The 12,498-nt window shown below is 40.5% G+C and overlaps 1 protein-coding gene across 1 annotated transcript in view; it reads right to left on the reverse strand.

Annotated features, from left to right (window-relative positions):
- The window catches only part of ARHGEF38 (Rho guanine nucleotide exchange factor 38), a 109,679-nt gene that overhangs the window by 42,056 nt on the left and 55,125 nt on the right, over nt 1–12,498 (reverse strand). Inside the window, exons 4-7 of the mRNA XM_083178834.1 lie at nt 8,069–8,086; nt 5,098–5,297; nt 1,125–1,255; nt 40–144 (exon numbers count right to left, since the gene is read on the reverse strand). Coding sequence (XP_083034960.1) covers nt 40–144; nt 1,125–1,255; nt 5,098–5,297; nt 8,069–8,086 — 454 coding nt within the window. The remainder of the gene's footprint in view (nt 1–39; nt 145–1,124; nt 1,256–5,097; nt 5,298–8,068; nt 8,087–12,498) is intronic.

Consider the following 12,498-nt stretch of genomic DNA (forward strand, 5'->3'; position numbering starts at 1 on the left):
ACCTATGTTCTCATTACGAACAAGACTGATATTACTCACCTGCATGTGCTGGAGGGTACACATAATGTTTTTAACACAGAACCGGACCGTCTTTTCCAAGCTCCTGAATATTTTTTCTTCCTTGTTAAATATTTGGTCTTTCACCTGCACGTTATAAAATAATTCACAGATAAATCAATTTTTTAAGTCATCTATGTGCAGTAAGGTCCCAATTTAAAACCGGACACTTTTTCTATTGGACTGAGAAAAGCCATGAGAGAAGACATGGTACTGTATAATTTATTATAGTATTTCTTTATAGTATAAATTATTGGCTTTACTAAATCTTGTATTAGTACCTTTTATAAAAGTAGCGTTGAATAGTCTTTACTAATCAACACCAACCTGCTACTTAACTTTATAGAGCAATGATTGATTGAAATATTTCACCTGCATTAGTATATATACCATGCATGTAGTCGCAAATACTGCTAGATAATTTAGACGATATTTTGGATTCAAACTGCAAACACTTAAAGCAACTAAACAGGGTTATTTGTTTATAAGAATTGTGCTTGCTTTTAAGCTAGGCAATGTTCTAACATCTAGCTCAGGGGTGGCCAAACCGGTCCTTGAGGTCCACGTTTTCCAAATCACCTAGCTGGTGCACAGCTGTAGTCATTACTAACTGTCATATTTTCAAACATGCTGCATTCGCACCTATTATAGATCCACAGCGTGCCTGAAAAACATGAACTGTTGGTAGGGCTTGAGGACAGGTTTGGCCACCCCTGGTCTAGATATTGTGCTCATCCTGAGATAAGCACTTCTGTCTAACTAGAAAAGCAGAAAGCGTTGTTGGTATATAGACAGTTGGGTGCAAATCCAATCCTATTTTTAGTACCTGTGAAATGACATGGATTATAGACACTTTTTCTATAGTCCCCCATCTCAGTGTATTGTAGTTTGTCTTTTGCAGGAAACGCCCAGATTTGGGTTTATATATTTATAATAGCATATCACAGATTCTTCATACAGGCATTCCTATTTTGTGGTGATGCAGCCATTAGGTAACTATAGCTTTCACATTGTTAAGGTGGATTATCTTGCTCTGCAGGTGATACTGTCTGAGAGGGTTATATTACCTGTTCTCCTCCTGTAAGTATCTTCAGATGACTGGTCACTCTCTTCGACTTCTTTGTAATAGAGTGAATACTGAGTTTGGAAAGTTTGTCTTTCAGTGATTCCTCTTCATCTACCCTCCTGTACTTCAGCACTGAAAAAATATCAAAAGGCATCAAATATTGTCAGACTGATGTTAAAGGGCAAACTCTTTCTGTAATGTTATATTGACATCCTTGTCAAAAACATAGTCCCGGATTCATGGAGGAAGATTGATCATATGGTAATCAAAGGCTCTGGGCTGCAGGATCAGTTTTTGGCTGCACACTTTGTGAATGAACTTATAAAATTCCAAGGCTTATTGGTGTGCACGTTGTGTTATACTGTGAAACTGGAATCTGAATCATAATTCTCTCTATCCAAACAGGGTCAGCATCAAGGATTGTAAATATTAATATGAAACAGCATATAAAAGTACAATGCAGTTATGATATGAGCAATAGTTGAAAAAGCCCAGGTTTGCGTGATAGTTAAGGGCAGAGGCCGCACTAGGCATATGCAAACTACTGTAGGAAAATGCTTAAGGCACTTGAAATGCCTTCCAAGCCTAGGGTCAGATCACATTGACATTGGCCGGTGGCAGGACTGGGATGTGCGTAATGTGTTTAAGGAAAATGGGTACAGGTTGATTATCCTTTATCCAAATATCCGATATCCAAATTATTCCGAAAACCACACATTCCAGAAAGTGATTTCTTATTTTTTTTTTGTTGCTAAAAGCACTACTTGGGACATGAACTGTAACTCTGCAAGAAAATGATTGCTTGGCATTCAAATTCAGTATCCGAGATAGTACACAAACTTTGTTCCATGTTTTTAAAACTTGTTTTATGCACAAATAAAATATATTTGTGTGTATTTCATGTGTTCTGTGTGTTTATACATCACAAATGCAAGATACCTCAAGATACATCATTGAAATATAAAAATATTCTAAAATACTGAATAATCTGTTATCCAAAATTCTTCTGGTCCCGAGCATTTTGGATAAGGGATACTCAACCTGTATTACTGTCGTATTATTTCAACAAGATGAAGGGAGACTATCATGTCATGTAATGTGAATAAGATTGCACTATTGTGTGATGTAATTTGATGTGGTACTATTTTATGTCCAAACCCTTTTCTGGGTGCACACGCCTTTGGTGCCTGCTGTCCCTATTAAGTATAATGGTGTCTTGCTGGTACATGGCACCAAAATGTCTAATAACTGCTCTGTGGATGAGGATTGCTATGGGTGTTGCTGACTGCTGCTGTAATCTGTGCTGCTCGGTAATGGGTACTGGGTCATGCAGCCTCATTGATCCCACTCCATCCTCTCTGCTGTCAACACCCGAGGGCTCAGACTGTAATGCGCATAATGCTGGGAAAATGGATGCCACACCTTTTCCCCAGTGATTTGTGCAGTGCTACTATCAGCGTAGGACTACAGTGGGGCAACGATTCAAGAAATGGGTGCAGCATGTGTGGTGTGGGGCCATATTTACTGCACACACTGCACCAATTATAAATATGCCAGGGCTCCTTCTATGTAAAAATTGTCACTAATGCAAAACATTTGTGACATTCGGCCTAATTCAGACTCAATCGTTTACATTTTTATTTCACAAAGTTTTACTGCCAGTTTCTAGAATAAAAATAGACTACATTATAATAAAACATTATGATGTTATTATGGATGATTCATGCATAATAACACTCAGTTAAGATACAGCTTGTAGCATTTAACCATTTAACTACATTTCAATAGAAAGACATATTTCCCTGCAACATTGATTGGTGGAATTCTGAACAGACATTGAAATGCCAAACAGATGATGCATGAAAATTGTTTCATTGTTTAATGATAAACTTTATTTGGTTGTTTTCATATTGTTAAGTTAACTTTAAGAAAATAAATAGGACTATTTGAAAAAGAAAAAGGCATTAATAAAAATATACTTTACTCTTTAAACTCTTTAAACTTTGGTAAATTTTCCCCAGATGGTTTAATTTATCCGTTGACTTGGATCAAATTACACCTAATTTATGTAAATTGAGTCAGAAGACCAATCGTTATTTTAGAAGTTTATCACAGCTCTTTGTCATAGATGCAGTAATATAGGGCCTAATTCAGGTTGGCTCACTGAGCAGTATATTTTCACTACCCAGCAGCAAATAAATGCCACCCGCTGCCCTCCATCCGTCGGAACATCCGCCCCCCCCCCCCCCCCCCCCCGCCGTTCGAAATCCCTGCATTTTCATGCAAGTGAATTTGTACGCTTACCCATCCCCTCGCATGTGGCCGCATGAGCAAAAAAATCATTTGATGGTCACCGACCATCGAATGATATTTCACCTGCTTGCAGATAAAGTCAGTCTGAGCTAACTTTTATCTGGGCCTGAGAAAAGGGGGCGGGCGCTGATGTCATGTGATGTCAGCAGACCGCCCCAACTAGGGGAATACCCAGTGTTTTTATGGGGATGCCCATAAATGCTGGGCATTCCCTTGCCCCAGCCTGCTTTCTGACACCTTCGTCTCCCCTGCCTGTGCGTTTACACAGCGCGTCTACAAATGCGTATTTTCTGTCATAGGCATGTGCAGACCTGTAACATCAGTCGTTGAGCCCCTGAATCAGACCCATTATTTTGATTGCAGGAAGACATTCTTAAATAAAGGTAGATGCTTTGTTTTTCTTCTCTCTCATTTTTCCTTGCCTAGGTGAAAATATAAGTAAAAACTAGCCCGCCTTACCAAACTCTCCCCTACTCTATCAATGCACTGGGAACTTAAGGCCCCGTAAACGATGCAACTTTTCTGAGGGGAGAAGTCGCATACGATCCTCTTTGCATACATGCAATCATAGCAAGACCTGTGGGATGTGATCTATCTATAGGGCAGGCAATCTCCAGCTGCGATCTGATACGCACAGGACTGCAAATCGGATCGGAATTGGAGCGGAAACACATGCAATTAGATACTTTTAACCCGATTCCTCAGCCTCAACTGTTGGAATTGGATAAAAGGGCCCAAATTGCACTAGTGTGTGGGCACCTTACACCCTTGAATGATAGTCCTGAAGAGCATTAGGGACCCCAATGTTTCCTGTGCGGTTACAGTCTCATCTCCAATGGTTCAGTGTGTAGGTGTAGGTGAGAACAGGGACAATCTACTAACTAAACTTTGGTATGTAAAATCCATTATGGGGGCCTGATTCCACTGGATGGGGTGAGGCTCTTAACATGGGTCTGTGATTAGATTTACATAGGGCCTGCCTTGTGCCTAACACTCTATTCTTGCTCCATATCATCTTCCTCTCTTAAAGGTTGCACAAATTCCCTTCAATTTAATGGATGTCAGTGCCACACTACAGCCTGCATATGTACAGTATGTCCTTGATAGAGCCTTAAGAATATGTATGCATGAGGCTGTTTTTACATTATCCTCCATTGCTGTCAGAGACATCCTACTAATCTGACTGTTAACTAACTGAGGATATATCAAGCTTGGATGGAGATAAAGGGGAGTAGTGGCCCAAAGCAACCAATCAGAAGCTAACTTTATATCAAAGACAGTGCAAGATAATAACAGGAAATTGATTGGTAGCTTTGGGCAACTACTCCGCCTTTCCTCTCTCCAAGGCCTGATACCTCTGCCACTATATCTACCAGACAGGCATGTGTCCAGCTTTCAGAGTGACATGATTTTGCACCTCTGGTACTCAATGGTTCAGGAGATGAGAATTGTCAAATGGTCTAAATTGCCCTCCATAAAAGCAATCCAAGGTAGCAGATACACTTCACTAGGAATAAATCTAATCTATTATGTAATGCATAAAACTGAACTGCATTATCAGTATGTCAGAAACGACACAGTATGGCAATGTGAAAGTTGTACTGCATGAGACCGGAGACATTATTTATGTCAGTCTTGAATCCCCATGTCTGTTACTGTACCTAAATCCTTCCTTCTCTTCAGCTCATTAATATTGCCATTGATATCTCTGATGGCTGTGAAGGCGTCCTGTAGTGTCCTGTAGTCCGGGTGACACGGAGGAGTGGAGTTCAGTAGTTCACATAACAACAGAGGATATTTCATCACTCGCTGGATTGGTTTAATTATGAGGGATCCCATGTCCAGTAGATTTGGTTTACTTCTAGGTGGCAAAAATAGGGACATCATTTACAAACAGACAATTAACAGATAAAACATTATTTGTGCAGTATTGCACATATGGCAGTGATATCATTAGTTTGCAATGCAAGACCTTCTGTAAAACATTAATGCCTATGTAGGAGCTACAGCTAGACATCTAGTAATTTTGTAATTTTGAAGACAACACTGTACTGTTCCTCAGAGAGTGAGCATCAATTTTCTGATAATGTTTTATATATATATATATTTATACTGGGCATTGAACCATTCTATTCTGTGTATTTTTTATTCTGTGTATAAAAAATACACAGAATTTGTTTCATTCATGCAAAAATGTGATACAGGTGATACAGGAGAAAATACAATAACATACTAAGACACCAGAGAGGTGTCTTACATCTGTGAGCGCTGTAGAAATCATTCGATGGTCGGCGACCATCGAATGATTTCACCAACTGCATGCAAGGCTGCTAAACATCCATTCGCGTGTGTGCGACGAAATCGGCATGCGAGGTCGTGTGGGTGGCGGGCACATTTAGAGGAACTGCAAAGCTTGCAAGTCAACCAGAATCACTCTCTTTGTACCCAAAGTTTGTTGTACTGTACATATTCCCTTCATGATCATTATGAAGCTATAATGCACAAGGAACTGACAGAGTCAGAGTAGAACGATGCATCATTTCAAACTTTTAGCATGTAACAAATGTGCAACAATTCAAAAAAATGTTTACACTTAAAGATTATAAGCTCTTTACAAGTCAATAAGTAGTTGATGGACATGAGTACGTGTTAGACAGTGCAGTCTAACACTAATCACATAACTGAGACTGAGCAGGATAGTCCCGTGACTTTGAGCATTATGTATTATTATGTATAATTCCCAACCACTTGGTGTCTCCAGACACTGCCTGTTCATCAGGCTGCTGCTATTGCAAATAAGCTCTGTGTGATATATCCCAGCTTATGGAGGGTATGCAAATGGTATTTCCTTCATAAATTACTTTTATATAACGTAGACATCACAAACAATGGGGGTTATTCAGAGATGATCACTGCTGTGTGATTTTGCAGAGACCTGTGATCAGATAGTCGCCACCCAGTGTGAAGAGTGAAAACCAGGCCCTGTGCAAGTCCGCAAATGGTTTACGACAATATCGTGGTGCAGCTGCAAATCCATGCGCAACTCACTCACCGTCCAATGAGTTTTCAAATGTGTGCAGTCTGTGTGTAACGCTGATCCTTCCACAGGTGTGCGATAGAAACAGACTGATCGAGGCCGGGGCTGACATAAAACGTCACATGCCCTCCGTGAAAATGCTTAGGCCTGTATCTTTCCTGACAAACCAGAAAATGGACAGTTACCACCCCCATACACCGGCTTCCTGTCAGTCAAGTTGCGAGGGGATTGCAATTAAAAATGTCACTTTTTTTATGCTATTTGGTCTCATACATGCGTACTGTGGCCTGTAAGCATGCGTAGTCATTCAATATAGATCTCTGTGTGAAAAACAGTGATCATCTCTGAATAACCCCCAATATTCCCTTTAGTGAAGGGAAAATCATATTCCTGAAATCAATTTAATACAAAGCACTGAAAATAGCTATAAAAAAAATAACAATTATTTTACAATAACGCCGTAACAGGGGTAAACTAGGTTGCCAGCGGGGCTGTAAGAGGTGGCGGCACTGCAGTAGGGATTCTGGCTGTGGGTGCCATTCCAGGCAACATGCTAGTCAGATGCAGAAGCTGTGGGAGAGCAGTGGGCGTCCCCATGCGAACCCAGACATGCACCTGCCTTCTGGGGGGTGGCTGATGTCACAGGACGTCAGCCACCTGGCACGTTCTTGGAACCGGGCACCGCAAGTCTAGGTCAGTCCAGACTAACTTAGATTGAGAACAGGCGACCATCTAATGATTTCGGCCCAGTACGTTACCCTGCGAATGGATGTATATGCAAAACATCCATTCGCAAAGGGATGTGCGGACCACGGCAGGAGGCAGGCATTCAGGTGGTTGGCGTGCAGCATTAGAATTTTCACTGCTTAGCGAGTCAATCAGAATAACCCCCTAGTTCAAAATGCATGGTGCGCAACATTAGTAAAGTTGTAGCATCTCTATAAAACTATAAGGGATGCATGCAATGACAGCAAGATGCAGGCGTTGCAATGGTTCCAATAGCACCTTATGATCACAACATTGCAGAATTACTTGAAACCTCAGAGGTATGCAAGAAAACCTGCCATTAACAGTAACGTCGCTCACCAAAGATGATGGAATTACCCCCTTATAATATCACTGTATTCAATATTACATATAGCACAAAAACTTATTCAGACTTTCCTGCAAGAAAATTTGCATTTTTTATAATTAACTATTCATATGCCCTATACCAGTGGTAGCCAACTCCAGTCTTCGAGAGCTACCAACAGTTCACATTTTCCAGCTCACCTCACAGGTACACAGGTGCACTCATTACTGACTGACACATTATAAAAGATCCACAGGTGGAGCTAAATACTTCACTTGTGATTCTGTGGAGAGACCTGGAAAATGTTAACTGTTGGTAGCTCTCGGGGACTGGAGTTGGCTACCTCTGCCCTATACCAACTGGCCTAAATCATCTGCCCAAGTAAGCTTTATTATAGATCTATTTTAATTTATTGAAGCTTGTTTATTAACATTGTGCAAGGTGCATACATTATCTTTAATCTGTAGCGAATAATAACACTTATATTGCAAATAAAGAAATACTGTATTGAAATAATACTTACTGTTCTTCATATATTTTTCTGTGGAGTAAAAAATAGAATAGAAAGAATTAGAGAAAACAATTCAGACAACTACATTAAAAGAATCAAATACAAATCAGACAAATGTATTTCATATAATATTTTTTGGAAAGATTTATTTGCTGGTACTTTAATATGCATTCTATTTAACAAAGTAGATTTATTTTGCAGTTGTATACCGCTAAAAGATACAATAAAATAGAAGTAAGGGTGAAATTTAATAGGATGAGAGAGTCAGAAAGTGAGAGATTTGGTAAGAAATCTACAGTTTTTTAAAGCGGCAATCATTTACACTTCAAAATCAAACTGGTTTTGAAGTGTAAAGGATTGCCGCTTTAAAAAAAAACCTGGAGATTTCTTACCAAATCTCTCACTTTCTGAATCTCTCATCCTACTAATTTTCACCTAATATGGTTTTAATTTTCCCTTCTTTTAATTTTCAGTAATCTTCCGAATAATAGATTTTCACCAGCACTATTTTTGTGTTATCACAGATCATGGTATTAAAGTTTCTAAAAACTATATAAAAGAGAGCTGGCTACGAAATTCCGGCAGGCTGGATTCCGATGGACAAAATCCGGATAGCGGTAAACATTTTAAAACTAACCTACCCCTTCTCTTCCCTAACCATTTCTTCCTACAACCTGGTGTAGATCATGGAGTTGTTAGTAGTTGTAGGTCAACAACGTCTTGGTAACTCCATAAGGTTAATGTGCACAAGGTTGACACTGAAAAGGTCAACATGAGTGTTTCCATTTTGTGGTGTCGATGTCAACAGTTGAGCATGCTGTGCTTAATACACTTTATCATACTTAATAGGATGGTAAAGTATGAAAATGTCATCTTGTGTGTACCCATCGCTAAAATGCCAGAGGGGCAAATTAGAGCCAAAGGACAGGTGGTGGAATATTGATGCGACTTGTGGTGTCTGAATGGCATGTGGTTACATTTTTTTGGCAGGTGTGATGACTGTGGCATAATGTGGCAACTGGGAATAATTTCAGAGCAAGTTTGGGGAAATGAGTGGTACATGGGCATAGATGCTGATTGTAATTGTAACAAAGCTCGCAGCTTGCAGAGTCCTCCTAATGCCACCCTGGCGATTACACCCCCCCACCACCGCTGTTTCCCCTCGCAACCATGTGAGGGGATGTATCACAAAGACACATCCCCTCGCACGTACCAGCAGCCGGAAAAATCATTCGATGGTCACCAACCATTGAATGAATTCTTTAGGGTTTAGCAAATATAAGTGAGTGGAGACTGACTTACACTTTCATCTGAAAGACAGGACGGGGGGCTGTCATCATGTGACTTCAGCCACCCACTCCCGACACACAGAGTCACACCATCATTTACATGGGAATGCCCAGCATTTCTATGGGAATGCCCATGAAACACTGGGCGTTCCCAATATCGGAGCGCCGCTACCATATTTAGAACCTATTTGTCCTATGTTCAAGTCTGAATTACCCCCAATGTGAGAGTAAGGAGGTCAGGGTGCAGGAGAATCTGGATAATGTGCAACCCTATGGCCAGTAATGGGGGCTTGCTTACTTCTGATGTAACTGGCAGCATGGCAGAAGGATTATTTGTCCTCCCACAACTACCTGGAAACACGTTTGCTTTTAGTTGGCTCAGAAGCGTGGACAGATGTAAATGCAGCACTGTAAAACAGCATTCCTGTGTCTCAAACTGCAAAATGTGGATTCCATTGTTCACAACAAAACAACTTCTTCCTGCTGGTGCTTTAAATGTTAATAATGAAATACTGTTTTATAAAGATTTCAAAAGCAACATTATTCCGACATTCATCCCCCTTTCCCATCTCATTCAGCGTCACATAAAAGCCTCCATTCTATCATGAATAACCATTTTCGGCATCTATTTAACATTTTGCTCAAAGCCTGCAATTCAATATCATTAGCTTTTTTCATATTCTTTGATTTTCAATACCAACTGGTCTGTGGTGTCAGAAGAGGCGCATTTTATGCTAAAAAACGAAACAAAAACAAAAAATACAGAGAAGCATTTTAATGCTATGTGAGAAAGGCTGGGCCATCCCTATGATGTGGTTGGGAAAAGCAGATTGCTGTGGGTAGAACCTCTGCAGGCCACTGATCAATCTGCTTTGCAGACAAATACATTGAGAATGTACTTCAAAACAGACCAAGGTGTTTGTGCGCCGTCCTTGAAGAAAAATAATACCCTACAAGCTTTGTTTAGGTCATTATTTAACCCCCCCCCCCCCCCCCAAAGCACAGAGATGAATCAATTGTTTCACATTTTAATTGAAATGGTAATTACGCTTCATTAAACACGGTCCACTCATGAACGTATTATTGACTATTGCTAAAAAGAAGAAGAATTGCATTCAGTATTACATTGCCTTCAGGAGATTATCTGTAGTAAGGGAAGAGTAAATGATATGTATCTTGGAAAATATATTGTGTTGGCACACAATGTTAATATTCAGGTATTGTGGAGCCTTAGGGCTGTAGGGGCAAATTAACTAAGGCTTCTCAAAATAAAAAGAGGTGATGTTGCCCATAACAACCAATCAGATTCTGTCTATCATTTCTGTATTGCATCCTAGAAAAACAGACAGATTCTGATTGGTTACTATTGGCAACATCACCTCGTTTCCTGTAGTGTTGAGACTAGTGACTTGTTTTGCCAGCAGGATTGGCTAATTGGAATATCAGTGTTCAATCAGGTCATTTTAAATGTAACATAATTGGGTAACAGTCACGCCATTATAAGTAAGTAGTGCTAACGACATGTTATTTGACAATTCACATGTGTCCATGAGTGTCACATCTGTATAAACAAATGCATCCCTTGCCTGGAGTTAAACAATAGGTTGCTTAGAGCAAAACAGACTGAAGTTATGGCTTAAGCCATAAACTAATTGGCCAAGAAGTCAGGGCCGTATTAACCCATGGCCCTTAGGCCCCTTAGTCTTTCAGGTCTTTCGGGAACCCCTCTGGCACTTCAACCTTTCACCCTGCTACGGCTGACATTTGAGAGCAGAACTTTTGATGTAATTTACACTCTCAGTATTAACACACACTAATACCCAAATGAAATAAAGTCTGCTGCCCTCTTTTCTCTCTCTGGGGGAGATGTACTAAGACTTGAAAAGTGATAAAATGGCAAGTGATAAACCACCAACCAATCAGCTCCTACCTGTCATTTTTCAAACACAGCCTGTGACATGGTAGTTACGAGCTGATTGGTAGGTGGTTTATCACTCTCCATTTGATCACTTTTCAAGCTTAGTACATCTGGCCCAGTGTAATCATCCTTTCTTTTCTGTTTTGAAATAGTGCTTGTGCCCTGTTGGCTAGCTGTCCCCCTCCCTTCATTGTTTTGAAAGAAATCTCAGCTGACAACAAGTGTGCCTTGCTACAGCGCAGAAGTGCCTTTACATTAACTATTGGAGCACTAGGGAGCAGGTGACAGCACTTCAGTCCCTGCAAGGCCCCTAGGCTACAGTCAAGCCAACCCTGCATGCAGCTGAGGCAAATACGATTTTAGCAAAAACAAAAATGACTATGGGGGCCGCCCCACGGTGAGTGTAGGGGAGGGGAGGTGGTCAGGGGGCGGTCGCCTCTGATGACCCGGTCCACACGGGGAGGGGGATGGGTAACGCTCACCTGGCTCCACGGGGGGGGGGGGGGGGGGGGGGTGGTGGTGCTTCCAAAAGTGCTGCCCTCCAGTGGCCGGCGCCCACAGGCAAATGCCTAAAGCTGCCCAGTGGTGGTGCCAGACCTGCTCATACCTATGTGTTATTCTAAAAAAAATGTTATAGTCAAAACTCACCAACAAATCATATAATATGTGAGTGTAAATGTGACTCATACTAGCCAGTGTCTCCTCAGCCACAGAACTTAACGCTCCTAAACTGTTATAAATTGAAGATGATTACACAATAATAGGACAAGTCAATTAATCTCTCTATAGAATCTAATAAGGAGGACAATTTAATCACAGCCATATTGTAGAGGATACTAATGCCGCTTTATCCTCATGTAGATTATTTTATTCATTCTGAGCCCTCTGCAGGGCCAGGGCTGAGTGAAATGATATTAGATGTTACATACAGTTTTCAGAAGAAATTATCTACAGGGAAAGTAATGTTAATACCGTTAACTTAATACTTAAAGCTACTGTATGAACTTTTAAAATGCATGTGACGCAAACATTTCTTTTTATTTCTAACAGCTGTGGTGTATTTTTATTCCACTACTGTATGTGAAATCCTCTGAAAATGTAAGCACTACCATGATGTAACATGTACCAGTTGTAACAAGCTGTAAAATTAGTAGGGTTACTATTAGCAGGGGTTAAAGTGAGGGGGAACATGGTGGAACTGAGTTCCACCACCTCTAATGGTAGGGTAGGGTGGA

Source organism: Crinia signifera, chromosome 1, assembly GCF_055691185.1.
Source record: "Crinia signifera chromosome 1, ASM5569118v1, whole genome shotgun sequence".
Lineage (NCBI taxonomy): Eukaryota > Metazoa > Chordata > Amphibia > Anura > Myobatrachidae > Crinia > Crinia signifera.